Source organism: Cheilinus undulatus, linkage group 6 (assembly GCF_018320785.1).
Source record: "Cheilinus undulatus linkage group 6, ASM1832078v1, whole genome shotgun sequence".
In the NCBI taxonomy this organism is placed as follows: Eukaryota; Metazoa; Chordata; class Actinopteri; order Labriformes; family Labridae; genus Cheilinus; species Cheilinus undulatus.
The window spans coordinates 2565795-2586371 of NC_054870.1; the positions used below are offsets into that span (position 1 = coordinate 2565795).

At 40.5% G+C, this 20577-nt stretch overlaps 1 protein-coding gene across 4 annotated transcripts; it reads right to left on the reverse strand.

The window, feature by feature from the left end:
* Positions 1–128: 128 nt before the first annotated feature.
* On the reverse strand, positions 129–20200 carry mocos (molybdenum cofactor sulfurase). 4 transcript variants are annotated; one of them, XM_041790202.1, is made up of 16 exons: positions 19843–20200; positions 19677–19766; positions 19520–19586; positions 18778–19422; positions 14986–15062; positions 14639–14838; positions 14421–14537; positions 13961–14341; positions 13695–13857; positions 13488–13575; positions 12977–13101; positions 5466–5562; positions 5191–5332; positions 4991–5095; positions 2775–2818; positions 2604–2693 (listed from the first exon to the last, which is right to left on the reverse strand). In XM_041790202.1, the coding sequence occupies exons 1-16, from the start codon at positions 19952–19954 to the stop codon at positions 2690–2692; spliced, it is 2457 nt and encodes an 818-aa protein (XP_041646136.1). In that variant the 5' UTR covers positions 19955–20200; the 3' UTR covers positions 2604–2689. The 4 variants fall into 4 exon arrangements, 3 of the variants coding, with proteins under 3 accessions (XP_041646133.1, XP_041646136.1, XP_041646134.1); XM_041790199.1 differs by lacking the exon at positions 2775–2818 and having other exon boundaries at positions 129–2693; XM_041790200.1 differs by lacking the exons at positions 2604–2693; positions 2775–2818 and adding an exon at positions 2988–3331.
* Between the last annotated feature and the right edge of the window lie 377 nt (positions 20201–20577).

Genomic DNA, 20577 nt, shown 5'->3' on the forward strand with positions numbered 1-20577 from the left:
ATACTCACAATGCTGGGAAGAATAGAGAAATATTCACCCCCTGCCATGACTTCCAGTCAACCGGTGAGACTATGGGTGCTTCCGCCATGACAGTCCACATGTAGCGAAGCCAATGGTTTGCCTCACCGTGTCTCCACCCCACTGGGGAGGGAGTAATCGGCAAATTAGATTTTGGAAGTGATCTGGAGATAGGGCTGATGGCGGAGGTCTGCGCTCTCTGAGTGCTTTTCTAGTTTTGTCTTGTCGCTTGAACGTTAAACTATTCACCTTTTAAGTATTTTTGAAAAGTCCTGCCTTTCCCAAATGCTTTCTATAGGAGCTTTTCAAATTAATGTGAAATGCAGGTGCAGCTTAAAAAATTGAATATCATGAAAAAAGCTCTCCTTTTCCCAGTGAAATATTTCAAGACTTTTTTGTTTTAATTTCGATGCTTATGGCTTGTGGCTTTTAAAAAATCCACATTCCGAAAATATAAGAATATTGTGGAAAATTCCAATTTACAAAGGTTTCCTGAGCCTTCATTCTCTCACTGGTTCAGTAAACACAACAACAATCATGGAGAAGACTGCTGACTGGACTACTGTCCATTAGACGATCACTGACACCCTTTACAAGGAGGGTAAGCCACAGAGGGGTCACTGCTACAGGTCAGGCTGTTCTTAGAGGCCGTATCAAAGCAGATTCATGGAAAGCTGACCAAAAGGTAAAAGTGTGGTAAGAAAAGGAGCACAAGCAACAGGATGAGCTCAGCCTTCAGAGGGTTGTCAAACAAAGCAGATTTAAGAACTTAGAGGAGCTTCACAAGGAGTGAGACTGAGTCAGTGGATCAAGATCCACCACACAGACGGGGCCAGGAAATGGACTAAAAGTGTCCTGTTCTTAGTGGGGAACTACAGACATCATCTAATGAGAAAAAGAACCGGTCTGTTGTGGTGTCAGTGGTTCAAAGTCCTGTTCACAGATGGAAGTAAATCAAGGTCCCAGAGTCTGGAGGAAAATCTGAGAAGCTCAGAATCCAAAGTGCTTTAAGTCCAGTGTTGCTCGTCTCCACAGTCAGTGATGGTTTGGGGTGCCGTGACTGCTACTATTGGTCCACTGTATTTTATCAAGTCCAGAGTCCATGTTGTCAGCCATCTGTAAGCCATCTACAAAGCTATCTAGGAGATTTTAGAGCCCTCCATGCTTCCATCTGCTGAGAAGCTTTATAGACATACTGATTTCCTTTTCCCCTGCCTACAGTAGAGCTAAAACTACCAGAAACTGGATTACTGACCACGGCATTACTGGGTTTGATTGGCCAGCCAACTGGTCTGACCTGACCCCCATAGAGGATCTCTGGAAGATGAGGGACCCCAGACTCAACAATCCAGATAAGCTGAAGGCTGCTACCCAAGTGACTGGGACTTCGTAACACCCCAGCAGGACCACAGACTGACTGCCTCCATGACACATGAATAAATGATATTCCAATATTTGAGATAGTGGATTTTTGATTTTCATGAGCTGTACACTGTAACCAAGATTTTAAAAAGTCTGGAAATATTTCACTTTGTGAGATTAAGTTAAAAAACATATGTAAGTTTAATTTTTGAATGAAATCACAGGAAAAAATGAACTTTTTCATGCTATTTTAATTTTTTAGATGAATCTGCATATCCATGCAATGAAAATATGGAATAGTTAGTCTAGTGTGTCAACAATGCCAGCACAAATAAAGGCTTGGCTTTGCAGACAGGCCCTGTGTCACATATGCAAGATGTTAATAAGGCCTTCTGTGTGTTTCATTGTATTAGTTTAGAATTACTTATTAAAACCCCTGAACCCTTGACTTCTGGCTTGTGTACAGTACTGGAAAGCAGCCCACAACCTCAAAACACACAGCAGCCTTCCTATAACCCCATTAATAAGCAATTTAGAGGGGCAGCTTTTCTACCAGACCTTTAAAGACCAGCTGATCACAAATGTAAATGTCAATTCCAATAAATACTGCAGCTTCTGAAGAAATATCGAATTATGGCTTTTTCCAAGTTAAAAAATTAATGTCTGCACCATACTGGGACCATATACTGAGCAGAGTGTGCTCTTTCCATTACAGGGAGCAAAATGCTTCAGATTTGTGGCAGCACTTACGGTGCTGATTGTTCAGAATAAATAGCACTATTACCCTCCATGGGAATAAACAGAGGATGAACTGTTTGGAAGGTTAACATTAGCTTGATTATTACATCAAGCCGGGCATGTTTTGGAGCAAAAATCAGCAAAACATTCAAATTATTATGTCATGAAATATGTCACATCTACTATACACCATTCATTTCAAGAGCCTAGCCATTGGGGAAAATTCAGAATCTCATCCATTTTCTATCAAAACAGACTTGAATAGATTAAAAAATGAATTCTCTGATATGACAAGGACATTTGAGAGAGAAAAAAGAGCCAGGGCTGCACTGACAAATGAAAGAGCAGCATCCATAGAAACTTCCAGCAGTGTTTGACAGATGATCTTTGGAATATGCAGAGCAGAAATGACCATCTAAGACAAATCAGCCTCAGCTTAATGAATAAAAAAGATGTCATAGATGGCTTCTTCAAGGAAGATGCTGCTTTGGCTGTATTAGAGAACCAGTAGAGAGGACGCTTGGTGTAGTGCGGCTCTCAGGAAGCTGATGGCTCAGGTACACGCCAAATGTCACCTACAAATTCATCAGATAACAGACAGTGATTAACCTTTTCATGCCAATGCACTTCAATCACTCACAGCTGCAAACACTTACCATATACATCTAATTACAATCCTGCTTCCAAAAAAGTTGGGGCACTGTGTAAAATGTGAATAAAAACAGAATGCGGTGATTTTCAAATCTCATAAACCATATTTTATTCACAACAGATAATAAACAACATATCAGATGTTGAAACTGAAACATTTTACCATTTCATGAAAAATATTTGCTCATTTCGATTTTGATGGGAGCAGCACATCTCTAAAAAGTAGGGATGGGGTCATATTCATCATTGTGTAGCGTCCCCTCTTTTTTTTTTTTACAACAGTCTGTAAACATCTGGGAAGCAAGGAGATCAGTTTCTGGAATTTTTGTAGAAGACTGCTGTCCCATTCTTGTCTGATGAAGGATTCTAGCTGCCCTGGGTATTCTTTGCCGGATTTGGGTGACAAAGCACCAAATGTTTTCTATCAGTGAAAGCTCTGGACTCCTGGCAGGCCAGCTCAGCGCCCAGACTCTTCTCCTGTGAAGCCATGCTGTTGTGATGGATGTGGTATGTGGTTTAGTATTGTCTTACTGAAATATCTGAGGTGGATGGTCCCTGTCCACTGTAATTCACAGGACACAGCATCCACGGTTTCCACGGAAGAGAAGAAAAAGAACTTCAAATTTTGATTAATCTGACCACAGAACAGTTTTCCAGTTTGCTCCAGTCTTGTTACAGCTGTGGCTGTATTGTGTTTGATTACTGTATTACTGTGTTTTGTATTTTGTGTTGCTCTTTTGTGTGGGAGTGAGTGCTCTGTTGTTGTATGGATCTTTGTGTTGTTCTATGTGAGAGTCTTTTGTTCGTCCCGTGTGCTTGCGAGTGAGTGTGCAATCTGTTGTGTGAGTGGATCTTTGTTTTCTCCAGGTGGTGTGGTGTAATTGGTTGATAGGGTGGCAGCAAGGAGACGTGGCACTGGTTTGCTTTTTACATCTTTAAAATAAGGCAGCCTAAAGTTGACAGGGAGCCTCACTGACAGCAGCACCTCTTTGTTTGATCCCAGACTCCAAAGATTATAGTTTAACCTTAACTTTGAGTTTGTTTTGTAGTCCTAGCTAGTCCCTTTCTGGTAATTGTGTTTTTTGGATAAATTTTACTTTTGAGAGCTAGACTGCCTCCTTAGTTTGGATCCAGTCTTTTGTTTGAATTTAAATTGAGTGACCTGTTTAATTTAAATTATTGTAAATAAACTGTGTTAAACTTTATCCTTAGAACCTGCCTGTTAGTTTGGGGACTGGGAAAAATATTTGCTCTTCTAAAAATATTATGTTAGGTACCTTCCCCCAAGACAGGTGCATAACAAGTCAATTTTAAATGAACTTTGGCCCAGTGGATGGCACAGCGAAATGTGCTATCCACGCAATCGTTTCAAGAGAGATGCGGTTGGCTGTCTGCACGGAGATGAAACTGTAAGCTTTAACAGATATGTTCACTCTGGAACCCGGTTTCAAAAAGTAGCGTTTACGTCCTCCCAAAACACCAATAAGACAAAAAAGCTTTGTCTATAATCCTGAATTTGTCTCCATGTGGGGCTTGATTGAATCGTTAAAACTTGCTTGTGTAACCACAGCTAAAGGTTTCTGGGAGTGTTCCTGAGCACATGCAGTGGTTTCAAGTACAGAACCATGACCGCATTTGATGCAGATCACAAACATCCAATACTGACGTTCAGCCTTGTCCCCTGCTCGCAGAGCTTTCTCTAGATTCCCTAAATATATTTAAATGATATTATGGACTGTAGATGGTGGAATATTCAAAATCTTTGCACTTTAATGCTGGGGAACATTTTTTTAGAATTGTTTCACAATTTTTAGACAGTTTTTTGCAGATTGGTGAAGCTTTGCCCATATTAACGTCTGAGAGACTCTGCCTCTCTAAAGTGCTCCTTTTATACCCAGTCATGTTACCAACCTGTTGATAATTAACCTCATTAGTTGTAAACGCTCCTGCAGGTGTTTTTCATTGTTATGACTTACTTTTCCAGCCTGGTGTTGCCCTGACCCTACTTTTTGAGACATGTTGCTGCCACCAAATTCAAAATGAGCTAACATTCTTTATTAAATGTGTCCTGTTGTTTGTTTTCTATTGTGAATAAAATGTGTTTACGAGATTTGAAAATCAATGCACTCTGTTTTTGTTAACATGTTATACAATGCCCCAACTTTTTTGGAATTGTGGTAGTACAATCTTCATAAAGATGCACACATTTTTTTAGACCCACCTTCCCGGTGCGGTACGTTGACAGAGACAATAGCGGCTCTTTTGTTCTGGTCCCGGTTTCCTGGTCTACTCCAACCATCTGGCATCTTCCACACTGACCCGTTACCTTTAGATTATCACACAGGAAACACCAACAGTTCAGAGGAATCAGCTTTCTTTGCATTTGAAGACTTTACCATCTATCTCAAAGCCTGAGCTCACCACAAATGGAGTGTTGCCAATAATCAAGTGAGACCAATTATCCTCCTCGAATGGTTCGACTCCAGCAATGACTAAATTGGCTCGGAAGCGGCTAATGACATTCTGTGTGTCGAGGAGCTGATCACCCTCAGAATCTTCCTGCCTGAGAAGCAGAATGTGGAAATTGTATGTCATTTAGTCCCACTCTGTAAATTATGCCCTGTAAAATAAATTTACAGGCATGTTGTTCTTACTGAAGCATTGTATGACGTTAAAAACACATCCTGTGTTCAAACCTGCTGCTCATTAGCTTCTGAATGAGCTCCACGCTGGCACGGTTGATCATGAGATACTGAGCCTCGTTCACCAGGGACAGAGATGTGGAGGTGGCAGCTAGAATGGAAAAGCTCCATATTATACCAGCAAATTCTATTTGGGAAAAAACATTTAACATCACTATGGAGATAAGAAAAAATCTGTCAATGTTGATCAAAATGTGCACTCTACAATGTACATACCAGAGTAAGAAGTGAACAATGTGAATAAAACCTTCACACAACTGTGTAATAATCTAAGCAGAAATATCAATCTGTATATTTAAGCATATAATGAGTCCTAAAATGGTCCTAAAAATGTCCACTCACCAAAATAATACTTAGGTTCACTAGTTAAACTACTTATTGGCCATGAGGACGCGCTTCAATTCAAACCAAGCATCAGAGTGGGGAAAAAAGATGATTAAAGGCAGTGGTTCCCAACTGGTGGGTCGGGATCCAAAAGTGGGTAGTGGAGCATTTTGGACATGCATTGATACCTTTTATTGCACCCTGTTTTACTCTGAAGTTGGGTAAATTTAAATGTTTAATCAATATTTCAACTACTTCATCTTCTCTTCTCACAATTAATGGCTACTTTTCCCATGACAATGAAGTTATTTCACAAGTTTTCTGGAAAATTGGTAAAAATTGACACTTAATGATGGGGAAAAAGGTGTCAAATTTGGCAGTTTTGTCTCTTTTTTTTTTTTTTTTTATATCAGGTCTTTTTGTCCAGTCATGCTCCAAACTGCAAAATATTCAATTAACTAAACATGCGTTGTTGAAATTTTTTGAAGACTTGGGTCATGATCTGTGGAAAGACAGAGTGGTGGATCCTGAGGCCGGGCAAGTTGAGAACCACTGATTTAAGGGACTTTGAATGTGTCGGGTTGTTGGTGTCTGGCAGGTTTTGGACTCTGAATTGACTTCAGAGTCTGTCTGACGTCAGCTGTTTGAAACAATGTGCAGACTCAAACAGCTTTTGGAGCCAATCAGTCGCAGCTATTGAAATCGCTGTCTCAATGGCAGACAAGAGCCCGCCCACTCAGCTCGACTTCCTGCCAGCTAAGCTATCACTAAAGCTAGGCTTCTGGTTGACAGGTCAGCCTGTCCAGCTATCTGTCAATCAAATGAGATGTGCCAATATGAGGTTTTTCCTAAATATAATCATGGTACAAAATACTTCACCCCCCTCCCCGTACAATGTGCGCTCATGAAGACAATAGCTAAAGTGACATGTTTGGTTTTTTGAACCAGGCTGTAAACCAGTTTGTTTCTAGTGTAATAAACAGCTTTTTAACATGTGTTGTGTATGTGACTTCCGGGGTTCCTGCCTCAAGTGGACACTCGCCATATTGCAATTTTTTTGCACTTCTGCATTGGCTTCATTTTTCAGGACCGGAGGTTGCCGCTTGGTTCTTACACATGTGGACAAAATTGTTTGAACCCTTGAGTTTAACCCGCAGTTTCCACATAGGACAACTGTGCTGTGCACCAGAGCGCCATGGATTTGGTCCAACCGAAGGCGAGCAACCTCGCCCAATGGAAGAGAGTCTAGAGTGATGCACCACGGTGCACAGCCCTGATCAGCAGGAAGAGATCACGGGAGAACTGTAAGTTCACGTAGGAACAGTATGTCATCAGCTGACTATTTTACCTATGGGCAGTGGCATGCACCGACTTTTTCAGGGGCAGGGGCAAAAAGGAAAAAAAAGGGCACATACAGCGGGTTCTTGCCACTGAAGAGAGCACTAAGTTTTGCGTGTTTTCAAGGGCACTTTAGACATGTTTATATGTTATACAAGTGGCACAGTATATAGCCTTAAACAGACTAACTAGACAGACTACTCAAGTTAGTTGGTAGTTAGGATTGGCATCCACAAGAACTGTGTAGATTCAACGCTGGACTGTGAAGAACACACAGAAATAAATAAATAAATCCCTAGGGGGTCTGGGGGTCTTCCACCAGGACATTTTCTATTAAGTAGATGCCATTTCCTGTATTTTAGTGCATTTTAACACAATATAAGCACCAGATAATCCAAACTGGTTCTGTGAGATATAGTTCTGGCTCAATATAGTTTAAAAAAGGCCCAACATAAAAGTCACTGCAACAGTAATGTTTCATAGTATTTCTTGGTCCTAATGGTGTTCTGGAATTTAGTGTGTTTTTTCCACCCAAGTGAGCAGTTTAGTGTGTTTTGCCAACCAGGAGGGCACTTTATCACATGTTTTGGCTCCCAAGAGGGCACTTTAGCGTGTGTTTTGGCTCTCTAGGGCACTTCAACACACATTTTGCCTCCTAAGAGGACACTTAAGTGCACGTTTTGCCTCCCAAGAGGGCACTTTAGCGTGTGTTTTGGCTCTAAAGAGAGAACTTTAGCACACGTTTGGCTCTCAAGGGCACTTTAGCACACGTTTTGCCTCCCAAGAGGGCACTTTAGCACATGTTTTGCCTCCTGAGAGAGCACTTTAGCACACGTTTTGCCTCCCAAGAGGGGACTTAAACACGCATTTTGCCTCCCAAGAGGTCACTTTAACACGCTTTTTGCCTCCCAAGAGGGCACTTTAGCACGTGTTTTGCCTCCCAAGAGGGCACTTTAGCACATGTTTTGCCTCCCGAGAGAGCACTCTAGCACACGTTTTGCCTCCCAAGAGGACACTTTAACACGCGTTTTACTTCCCAAGAGGGCACTTTAGCACATGTTTTGCCTCCTGAGAGAGCACTTTAGCACGCGTTTTGCCTCCCAAGAGGTCACTTTAACACGCTTTTTGCCTCCCAAGGGGGCACTTTAACACACGTTTTGCCTCCCAAGAGGGCAATTTAGCACATGTTTTGCCTCCCGAGAGAGCACTCTAGCACACGTTTTGCCTCCCAAGAGGACACTTTAACACGCGTTTTACTTCCCAAGAGGGCACTTTAAAGCACTTTTTGCCTCCCAAAGAGGTCACTTTAACACGCTTTTTGCCTCCCAAGGGGGCACTTTAACATGCGTTTTACTTCCCAAGAGGGCACTTTAAAGCACTTTTTGCCTCCCAAGGGGGCACTTTAACATGCGTTTTGCCTTCCAAGAGGGCACTTTAGCACACGTTTTGCCTCCCAAGAGGGCACTTTAATATTTTTGCCTCCCAAGAGGACACTTTAATATTTTTGCCTCCCAAGAGGGCACTTTAATATTTTTGCCTCCCAAGAGGGCACTTTAACGCGCTTTTTGCCTCCCAAGAGGGCACTTTAACGCGCGTTTTGCCTCCCAAGAGGGCACTTTAACGCGCTTTTTGCCTCCCAAGAGGGCACTTTAACGCGCTTTTTGCCTCCCAAGAGGGCACTTTAACACGCATTTTGCCTGAACTGTTGTATAAAAGTGATTGATTATTTAAATGTAGTTCTTATATTTAACAAGAAAAACATGCAAACATGAAGAAAGTGGGATTTTTTTTACACTATTCTAAAATATGCCATTAAAATGATTTCATGATATGTAACGCATAACATCTCTGCTGCAAAAAAAAAAATTTAAACTGGTATTTTGTCACAAGTTTCAGGTTCAAGAAATATTGCACCTTTTGCCATTTGAAAATTGCAGCAGGCCATATTGTGATTTTGTCTCATTTGCCCAGCTCTAGTCCACATAATATGTGACTGCAATTGTACTAGACAATAATTCAATTCATGATTTAAATATTATACATAAATCATGAGACGACTCCCTTGGTTATCAAGGAAAGTGCAGAGAATAATGATAGTTTTGAAGTGTGTATCTTAAACTAAAAACATAAAATATTAAGCAGCATAAAAAGTAAACCTTAAGTTTTTATATCATTTTAAAAACTTAAAATTAAAAAAGTTTTTCCTTTTTTGAAAATAAATGTACTTCTTGAAAGTGCAGTAAATGGCACTATGGTAACCTTAAGGACCTCCCTGCAGACATGTTTGTAAATATTTTCAGCCAGTCAGGCCATTCTCCTCTGGCCTTTGCCATCAACAAGAATTTTTGGGCCAGAGAACTGCTGCTCCCTGGATATTTTTCTCTTATTTAGCCTGTTTCTACAAACCCTAGGGTTGATTGTCGGAGTGTTCCACAGGTGCTGAGTGTCAGCCAAACAGCCAACAGTCACTTAATCACAGCTGGATACCTTTTCCTATTGTTGGCACAAAATCGTTTGACCAAAAAGTTGTGAAATGCTTTTCTGCAGAAGCACTCATCTCCACTAAAACCATTACATTCATGAGGAAGACGCCTGTCTGACAGACTGAGTGTGGGATGCAGGGGCACTCATGCCTCCGACCCCACTGCTTTTCCAACTGGCTAAAACCTCTTTAAGTCTGTGGACAGCCTTGGCCACTAGATCGGTGGTTACTGAAACAGACCAACCTATTTGGCACCACCAACCACAGAGAGTTCAACATCATTTAAACCAGTGGTTCTCAGCTGGTGGGTCTGGAAAAAATGGTGGCAAAAGTCAATGAAGAGCAAGCAACCATACTATTTATTTTACTCTGTTTTATTGTGATAATGGGTTAGTTTAAATGTTTTATCAACCCATTTATCTCCTTTTCTTGCAATAAGAAGTAATTTCTACAGATCTCTGGTAAATTGGCTGGAATTTACAGGCAATCATGGGTACAGGTTATAAAACATGCCAGTTTTGTCCTGCCTCTTCTTCCTATCATAAATTCTTTTTCATCAATTATCTTAAGTGCAATATTTTTATGTATTTTTGTTGAATTTTTTTGCAAATTCTGGTCACGATTTTTCATCAAAGATATTGGTGGGTCCTGAGGCCAGGCCAGTTGAGAAGTACTGATTTTAATCACCTTTCTTCCCCATTCTGATGCCCAGTTTGAACTTCAGCACATCGCCTTGACCATGTCCACATGCCTACATGCTCTGGTTTCAGCTATGCGACTGGATGAACAGATATTTGTGTTACTAAGCAGTTGAACAGGTATACTTAATTAAATGATCAGTGAGTGTATTACTGAACATCTGTCATTCTGTGTTTATGGGGAAAGCTCCAAGTTAGAAACATTTTTTTAAACGAAGAGAAAATTAACAGAGCTTGAGATTAGATTGTTCCATCATAAACAGACTTATTTCCCCTTTGAAAGAATTCTGTTTGATTAAATTAAATTTGATTTATAAATAATCAACGAGGGAATTGGCTTATGCAGTTAAAAAACAGATTTTTCATCATACTGAGGCAGGACATGTGACTACTGAGAATCTGTGCCGCTCATTGACGGCATTCACCATCAAATGCAATCAATGAAATTAAAGGCGAACGCATACACACTCTATTGACTCATTATGAGGAGAACTGTTAGGACAGCGTAAACAGTTGTGTTAGATTTTAGGGGCTCAGAGGAAAACTTCCTAAAGGCCAACAGAATAATCCATCTGATGTCTTTAGGATCTCATTTGCTTATGTCTGGAGAATGAAAATATTTTATGGAAAACCTGCCTTCAAACATTAGGATAAGCACTTTTTATTAGCAGTCAGGATGATTCACGTTAAAATGCCTTGTTTAGAGAGCATGTCTTGTACCCGGGACTAAAAGTAGGGCTATTTTGGGAGACTCATGACATTTAAAACAGAGCTTCTTCAACTGAGAAAAACAAAATCGTATTAAAAAACTGAGCTGGATTTATAAAACAGATGGAGCTACTACCTACCATGTTTGAAAGAAAAGACATAAAAAAAAAAACACACAATATTTTCTTTGTAAGGTCTAAAATTTACACGTGTTTAGTTTCTCCAAACTGCATTAATAAAATGTTATTTTGTCATTTTTAGGTGCCCTGCAGTTAAGCTACTGCTCACTGTAATGTCTCTGTGCTTCTAGTGATTCAGAAGTACTTATTTTGACCAAAACAGGAGGCAAATTATCTTTCTCTTAAAACAAAATAAAAAGTTAACTAGGAGCATAACCAAGAGCAGTTTCATGAGAAAGTCTCTTTATTCCTTTCACAGGGTTTCCTTAGACAGAGAAAGCTACTAAACTGAGAAGTGCAAATGCTGTTGGATTAACAGGAGGTCACTGGACATTAGTGCGTCACTTTGTACATGCACTCCTACATATTTCTAAATACATAACTTTGATAGAACAAGCACTTTTAAGCATCCTCTGCACGGTTTAGACATACTTGCTTTTTCACCTGACGTTTGCACGTGAGACAGCAGTGAGGGATGTGTTTTATTGCATATTATGAAGCTATTGATTTTTTTTAGGAGACTAATTTTGGTCATGATAAATTTTATATTTGCTCTTACATGCAGTTTTGCAAACTCTTAGTCAGCTTTCACATGCTTTGCACTGAGGAGAGGCTTCCATCTAGCCACTCTGCCCAGCTCGGTGGAGAGCTGCAGTGATGGTTGTCCTTCTGGAACTTTGTCCCATCTCCATATTCAAGGATACACATGCGCTGTGGCGTCGCTTTCAGCACGACTGCAGAAGAGCACTTGGGGCATTTCTCTCTCATTATGAGAAATTAATGAATGAAAGAAAGTCTGTTCTCTGTTTAGAAAATTTGCCTTATGAGGTGCCATTTTGAGTCCAAAACCAGAAGCAGTATAGAGCAGGAGGCTGTGTAGGTGGGTGGCGCTGGTTTTAACCATAGACTGTAGAAAGAATTGGACAAACCCCGTGTGACGTCAGTGGTCTGCTTACAATAGGTGGAGTAAAACGGCTTTTGAAGCCAATCCGTGGATGCTTACATATTGAAATCGCGGTCTCAAGCGAACTTTGGATCAACCTAACGGCCCGCCCACTAAGCGCAACTTCCTGTCAGCCTGCTAGCTAGCATTCCGGTTGACAGGAACGGAGCCTCCGCCTGCCGAGCTATCTGTCAATCAAATGAGACGCACCAATCAGCGTGAAGTGAGGTTTATCCTAAATATAATCCAAACGATCGTGGTACAAAAAAATTCATCCCCCGTACAGTGGGAGCACAATAAGACACTAGCTAATGAGACATGTTTGGTGTTTTGAACCAGGCTGTACTCAAAACTGTTTAACATGTGTGCAGACGGAACTTCCGGTTTTCCTGCAGCCAGCCTCAAGTGGACAGTCGTGGTATAGCAATTTTTTGCACTTTCGCATTGGCTTTATTTTTTAGCGCCGGAGGTTGCCGATTGGTTTTAACTCACTGGAACTGCAGAGTGTGGGGGTTTGCACGTAACAGGAGTTAGTTTGGCCACTTGATATTGCAACCTATGGCAACCTCCATAATAAGACATATTACGTTAAAATGATTAAAAATTAATAACTTCGCCGTCTTTGAAAACTTTAGGAAATATCTGAGAACTTAAACCTCAATTAAGGTATTTATAACATAGGAATGATCACTTTTAAATGAATATAGATAGTTAAGTGCAGAGAGTCTACACACTGTAAATGAAGCTGAAAACAAAAGATTTCTGACAAAGTTGAAAATTATAAACTAAAGAACCATGGCAAGGTTAAACAGTTGAAATGGTTATGTAGGTACCTCCACTAGGCCTCTTCTTCATTTCCCGGGTAAAATCAGGATTTAGTCTTATCAGGCGGCATGGCTGTCCAAGAAAGTCTGAAAGCCACGATGCAGCCTCATCTCCACAGTCGACAGTCTCCACCCTGGAGGAAAGAGGAGGATTATGTTCAGGGGGCCCCAAGGGAAATCTACAGAGGCTGCTGCTTACTATTTGGTGCAATAACTTATCCAAGATCACTAGACGAAAAGCTGTTTCCAAACGTAGGACTTATCACACAGGAATATAAACAGATTCACAAAGTCTTAGCTTATTGGTTGTATTTTCTTCTAAGACAAATGGAAAATAAAGAATTGGAATTACTGCAGAAAAGCAGGGAGAACCAGGTGCCTTTTAATGCAATTCATTTTAGAACAGCAAGGACACCGAAGTGAGACGCTGCATCGATATGACAAAATAAAAACGTGACATATGTGGGGAAGCATTTCCTGCAGCTGCTGTTTTCAAGATGCTTTTCCTTTGCCAGCTCACCTGTCACCACAAACTTTACTCTGACACACTTGATGACATGTCTGCATTTGAGTGCCTTTTTCCAGGGGAACAGAAATTGTCTCCATCCCTGCAGGGCAATAAGAAAAAATCCTGTAACAAAGAGAATTTATAGCAGAAATCAAGTGATGGGCATTTCTTTGGTAAGGCACTGTTTATTTTCAGAGAGCAACTGGCAGACTGTCTGACCTGAAGCTTGCAGGAGCAATTTGTTTGAGGGCAGGTGGACTTGTGGGTGAATGAGACATAAACGCTGCTCTCTCTTCTGACTCAGGCACACACCGTTTCTATTCACCACCATCCAGCCTCTGTCATACAGTAAACCCAGCGGTCCTACTGGCCAGTGGTGGACCTGCATAAAGGACGGCACAAAATGAAATCAGAAAAAATGACAGGGTAGGAACTAAAAGAGACAGAAAATATGACTGGAAAAAAAGTGTGGGTACTTGTCAAACCTCATATGCTCCACATGATTTGATGGGATAGATGTAGATGTTGGTCAGAGAGTAAGTTCCCCCGGTGCTGTTAGATTCTTTGTGTCCACATCCCCTCAGCGATGCTTCCAAAGGCTTCTCTTTCTCATCCATTTCACATCTTCCTCCATTGGGGATTTTAACTTGATGGTCTCCAAATGAGCCTTCATGTGCTGTGACTGCTTTTAGCTTCTCTAGTCTGTTTTGGTCCACTGTGACTGGCTTCTCTATGAAACACTCAGCAACAAAGTTCAGGAACTTTTGACAGTCTTCAAATGTTGACATGTAGCCAAAAGACACTCGAATAGATCCGGTTGGCTGGCCGTCTACCAGGTCGATGCTGTCCCCGCAGACATGGCCAGCCTTGAGTAGAAGGAAGAAATGTTTTTATTCTACAGATGCATTCAGACTTTGGGGTAACTTTCATCCAAGGATCACTCACCTGCAGATTTCTCTTCATTTGCTGGTCAGAGATGCCGAGGAAGGACTGACAGGCCCCGGTGTTGCAGAAGCAGCCTGTTCTCACATGAATGTTGTAAAGACTCGCCATTCGGTCCACCTGAGGGGGAAAAGAGGAATTGTTTTTAATATTCAGCAGCTCTGCCTATGCATAAACATGCCCTAATAAGACAGGTGCAGAACAGTATTTATTGAATGCACCTGAGAGTATCCAATTATTTGTCCATGAGAATCCATGAGGTTGAAGTTGAGGACAGCACCCTGTGTGCTTGGACTGTCAAACTGGCCTTCAGTGTATATCAGCGCCACCGGTCTCCCGTTGCCATGGCAAAGACTTGACAGCAGCATGTAAGTGTAGCGTGCTAAGCCAAATGTATGCTGTTGGATGCTGTGCATGCCCCCTGAAGGCAAAAACAGATGTAAACAGGAGTTATTTTGATGTTAACCTGGGGAAGATTATCTTTATCAACAACATCCATATTTTCTTTTCCCCTTTTAAATCACTGTTTTGATAACTTCCTTTGAATCAGCATGCTTTGTTACAGTACCTGTGACCCTGTAAAGGGCATCAAAACCATGATTTACTGCAATGATGTCCAAGAAAGACACAGTTCCATCTTCAAATCTATATCGGGGAGCAAGAAAGCATTGCAGTCAAAAGATGAAAACAAGGTGCTGTCGTTGGAGGCCGGTAAATGCCAGGTAACACCAGGTGCTCTTGAAGATAAAAAATGTAATCTAAGGTAGGAGAGAGGCCATGGGGCTATCTTCAGACATTCTTAAAAGGGCCAGGGATGTGGTATGATCATTTAAGGTACGATCTTTAAAAGGAAGGAAAAAAGCAGGCCAGCTTTGACAACACAGGGTCTTCACCAGGATGTGGAAGAGTCAAGAGGAGGTGGAAGGTGAGGGCTGTTAAATCTCCAAGTGAGAGGATGAAATACACCAGCTAAGGGCGCAAGATACGGTGGCAGGAAAAAAGTATGTGAACCCTTTGAAATAATCAAGTGCATTGAGTGGTCATCAGATGTGATCTGATCTGCATCTAAGTCACAAGTACAGACAAACACAATGTGCTTTGACCTATTATCACACAAACAACTATAATATGTAAAGTCTTTATTGAACACAGCCATGAAACATTCCCAGTGCTGATAGAAACATAAAGTGAACCCTTAAGCTAATGACTTTAAAAAGAGCTAATGTCAGGAGTTAGCACTCCTGAAGTCCAATCAATGAACTGAGATTTGAGCCGGTGTCTCCCTCCTCACCCACCAGCGCATCTATGGCAATGTCCCATCATATCTCAAAGAACTGTTAACCCCCCAAACACCCTCAAGACACCTCCGATCCAGCAACTCAAACTGCTTCCTCACACCCAGAACTAAGCTCTGCATGATGGGGGACTGTGCCTTCTGCTCCTCCACACCCCACCTCTGGAACACCCTCCCCGACCACATAAAAGCTCCACGGACAGTCGAATCTTTCAGAAAACAGCTCAAAACCTTCCTCTTTCAAAAAGCATTCACCGACTAACAGACTCTAGCCACCCTCCCTCTAGATCCCACCCTCTCGGACTTTGGACTTAGCAGACCTCTGGTGTTTTTTTAAACTGTTTTTATTCCTGCTTTGTGCTATTCTTTTATGACTTTATTTTAATCCTGCTTTTATTCTATTTAAGGCTTTTACCCTTATGCACCTATTTGTTGCACTTTGAGATTTGTTTCTAAATATAAAGTGCGTTATGAATAAAATTTTATTATTATTATTATTATTGTTATCAATCGAAAAATGATCAAAACCCACATTTAGAGCCTATAACCAACATAAACCTGCTGTGTCAATTATTTCATTTTTTTTCCCTTGTAATCTCTCTCCCTACTAATGCATCACCCTCTTAAAAACAAACTACTGGCTGTGAAGCAATGGGATAGGTAGCCAGGTGTTGCGAGACATGTAGCCTACTGTAAACCTAAGAGAAGAAGAAGTACTAGTCTTGCACTCATCCCCACCCAGTCCACTAAAACTGAAAAACGGAGCTGACTGTGCAATGTGAGCAGCAGAGTTACTTTCTACTTTTTATACAACAGTATGAAAATAATTTATTTTTGTGAACAAGAAATGCAAGTTGTTTGTTTGCAATTTTCTACTTTTTTGGAAAGTTTGATTTAAAAAAAAAAACAAAAACAAAACAGAACAAACAGAGTAGAAGGTTTGGGGTGGAATAATCATTCATTAATCATAATCAAGGTCAAGCATTCAATTAATCATGATTTTGATTAGTGATACATGATAAGTATTTTTTTGAACTGATATCCAATAACTTCCAACTCCTGATGATAACCAACAAGATCCGATATTTTTTTTTTAATTGTTGATTTAACAAAATAAGTTTATTTGATGTATTCATGCATCTGGGGGTAAGACGGGGTTAATATGTAGTGAGAATAAAATCAAGAGTTAATTGGTCAAATAAATAAACAGTGAAAGTGTACCCACCAGTCTGTGACTGAAAATAAATGTTTCCAACTATTTCCCTGCCATTAGTGTCAGCTGGACTTAGATAAATGGAAAGTTATGCAACAATCAGTTTCACTTCATTTCAAAATAAGATACCTAGGGTTATGGTTGTGCCACCCTGACATTTAAGAACTTGTAAATTCAGGGACAAACGTTTTTTTTATGACTTTACTGGCTTTACAGGTGCATCTCAAAAAATTAGAATGTCATGAAAAAGTTCAACATTTTTTGTCACTCTTCTGAAAGTGAAACCCATATATTATACAGACTTGTTACACATAGAGTGAAATTTTTCAAGCCTTTATTTCTTGAAATGTTGATGATTCTGACTTACAGATAAGAATACCCAAAGTTCAGTGTCTCAAAAAATTAGAATATTACATAAGATCAATAAAAAAAGGATATTTTAAACAAAAATGTCAGGCTTCTGAAAAGTATGTTCATTTCTATGCCATCAATACTTGGTTGGACCTCCTTTTGCATGAATTACTGCATCAATGCAATGGAGGCGATCAGTCTCTGGCACTGTTCAGGTGTAATGGAAGCCCAGGTTGCTTTGATAGAGAGAAAATCTATGGGGTATTGTCAAGAGGAAGATGAGAGACACCAGACCAGACAATGCAGATGACCTGAAGGCCGCATTGATGCAGTAATTGATGCAAAAGGAGGTCCAACCGAGTATTGAGTGCATAGAAATGAACATACTTTTCAGAAGCCTGACATTTCTGTTTAAAACAACCTTTTTATATTGATGTTATGAATATTCTAATTTTTGAGACACTGAACTTTGGGTTTTCTTATCTGTAAGCCATAATCATCAACATTTCAAGAAATAAAGGCTTGAAAAATTTCACTCTATGTGTAACAAGTCTGTATAATATATGGGTTTCACTTTCAGAAAAGAGTGACAAAAAATGTTGAACTTTTTCACTATATTCTAATTTTTTGAGATGCACCTGTATACTTATAAATTTTGATATGTTTTGTTCTCGTAAAATCATGCCCAAGCATTCTTATTTGAATGTCCAAATTTAAACAGCATTTACTGTTGTGCCACTTGACATTTTTAGGGTTTAAGATGCATAAATATAAAATTAAAATACATCCAACAAAGTAGAACAACCTGATGTACAGTACTTAACAAATTTATTATTTATTATTTGTCTCAGAGACCATCCAGCATCATGAAGTGCTTTAATGCGGACTCTTTAATTTTCAGTGAGCTCTCCGTGTTTTCCCATTTTGAACAGGAATGAGGAATTTCAAACTGAATTCACCCAAATTTGAGCCAGCTCACTGGACTTCTCTGAGAAGTCAGAAATTAATCAAGCATAACATTCAACCACTAAAACTAATATTTCTGTTCAGGAATTCAAGTAAATAACTATAATTTGACATATTAATCAAGAAATATTAATGTGCTTTACTTTTTTTTCAGTTTTTTGTAAATCAGTGAATTTGAAAATTCATGGATAACAATAATAATTCTATTTTAGCATTAAAAATATCATTTGGGTCAAAGAGCTTCTACATATTGGTGTATTAACCATTGCAGAAACATAAAAAATTATTTTGGCAATTACCAATGCTGTTATTTTAGGGCAGCTGTGGCATAAACCTGACTTTGGTTAGGGCTAGGGTGGTCTACTGGATTTGTTAAGCACTGTATGTCATGAACTGATCAGTGTTTTTCAAGAGTAAGTAATACATTCAGACTAGAGAAAGCATTGTTTTTAGAAAGAAGGATGCAAGGAGCTACAGTACACCTGTGACTGTAGGGTAAATGTAGGATGTGACAGGGTCATACGAGCATACCATACCTGTCAGAGATGTTCAAAGCCTGTACATAAAAATCCTCTCCAGAAAGGTACGCTGCTGCTGTGCCTCCTCCAAAGTAAGTCTTTTTTAGTATTCCTGCTGCATTTTTGTGGACAAGAAGCGCCCCCAGACCTGTAGGGAAGCCAAACATCTTGTAGAAGGAAATGGGAATGAAGTCAGCAGGGCAGTCCTGTAAGTTTAGAGGGGAACAGCTGACATGAGAGGCTGCATCGAGCAGCACAAACCATCGGCCTTGGTGGACACACGCTGGGTAAAGGCGTCTCGCCTGGATGCCTTTCACATGGCTCAGGGGATATTTCAGCCCAGAGAAGTTGCTCTGTGCTGGGTAGCAGAAAAGGTGTGCCGTCTGGCAAGACACATCTTCACCTGGAGCTGCTTCCTTTGCCCTGCTTTCCACTTCCTGTGGAGAGACAGGCATGGTAACAACCCCCCGTCCAGAGGTCAATCCTCTAATGCCAACTACAGAAGTATGACTGTCAGTGAGGTAACAGAAGTGACTCCCCACGTCACTCTGAGTCTGTGGGCTCCAGGGAAAGCTCTCAGCCACTAATTTGAGAGCTGCTGTACAACCCGAAGTAAAAATCACAGAGTACTCCTCAGGGGTCACGTTAAAATGCTGCAATACCCTGTAAGAAAATGTGCTGTTTTTACTTATTTGATTCAGCAAAGTGCTATTCAAAGGACTCACATGGGCCCCTTATAAAGGCTTGTGATAGACTTTACCTGTATCTGACCCTCTCCACGGTGTCATGTGTCAATCTACTGCTGGGGTTATGGCTGTGAGGGTTTCCTGTTGGGACAGATAACGCTTAAATGATTTTATGACAAAATAAGAATAAATACAGACATGAAAATAATACTTTATTTCGACGTCTCTCACCGTACACATTGCTGGAAATATCCTGGCAGTAGTCCCTGATCAGAGACTCTGGGTAGAGAGTAGCTGCAGCATGATCCAGGTATGTTGTTCCTGTTTACGCACAAAGGGCAGCCATGTAAGATGATATTTCTCAGAGCTACTGCCGATGTCCCATCACATCCATTACCTTTTATTCGCTTAAACTCCCGTTCAATCAATTCCTCAAAGTTTCCTCCATATCCGTAGTGATTCCACAGCTGTTTAAAAGTCTCAAAGGTGCAAAGTTGTTGAAAATCCATGGATTGTTTTTCGCCATACACAGAGAGCCAGGGCTGTTTGACGCGTGTCAACACAGAGCTAGTTTAGTAATGTCCACAGTGACATTATTCAGGGTCTAAGTCCCGTCAATGTGAGCATGTGTTTAGCTTCATTTTGGCAGGACGGTTACGCAAAAATGACGTACACTTATACAACGTCAATAAGTCCCACAAACATTAAAGGAACCGCGGATCGGACACTGAGTCACATCTGTCCAGAGTCCTCACGGTCATAACTTGGGAAAAACTGCTGGAAAAGTCATGTGACACACCACTGCTAACAACTGCGCGTGCTGAGGTGATGGGATTTTGGGCCCTTTTTAGTGATCCGGATCATTTTACATCACTCAGCAAAAAAGAGTCGGTTCTTTTTTATTCTTAACGAATCTTCAGTCGGTACAAGTTTCCCGGTACAAGGATAGACTGAGAGCCAATACTGTATACCAGTGTTACTCAACCATGCTCAACATAAGAGCCAAATTGTTCAAAAATACCTTTGCATGATCCACAGTCTAAGTGGTGAAAAAGTGGTGAAAAAAGTGGTGAAAGAAATGGGCTAAAGGAGCACTAAAAATAAGTTTAAGCTGGAAAAACTGCTCAGAAAG

Coding starts and splice junctions, on each gene's coding strand:
- mocos (XM_041790199.1), bottom strand. CDS start 19,954: ATGGATTTTCAACAACTTTGCACCTTTGAGACTTTTAAACAGCTGTGG. Junction 14,538..14,638: donor AAATAATTGGATACTCTCAG/GTGCATTCAATA, acceptor TTTCCCCCTCAG/GTGGACCGAATGGCGAGTCT. Junction 2,694..4,990: donor CAACGTACCGCACCGGGAAG/GTGGGTCTAAAA, acceptor ATGAATTTGTAG/GTGACATTTGGCGTGTACCT.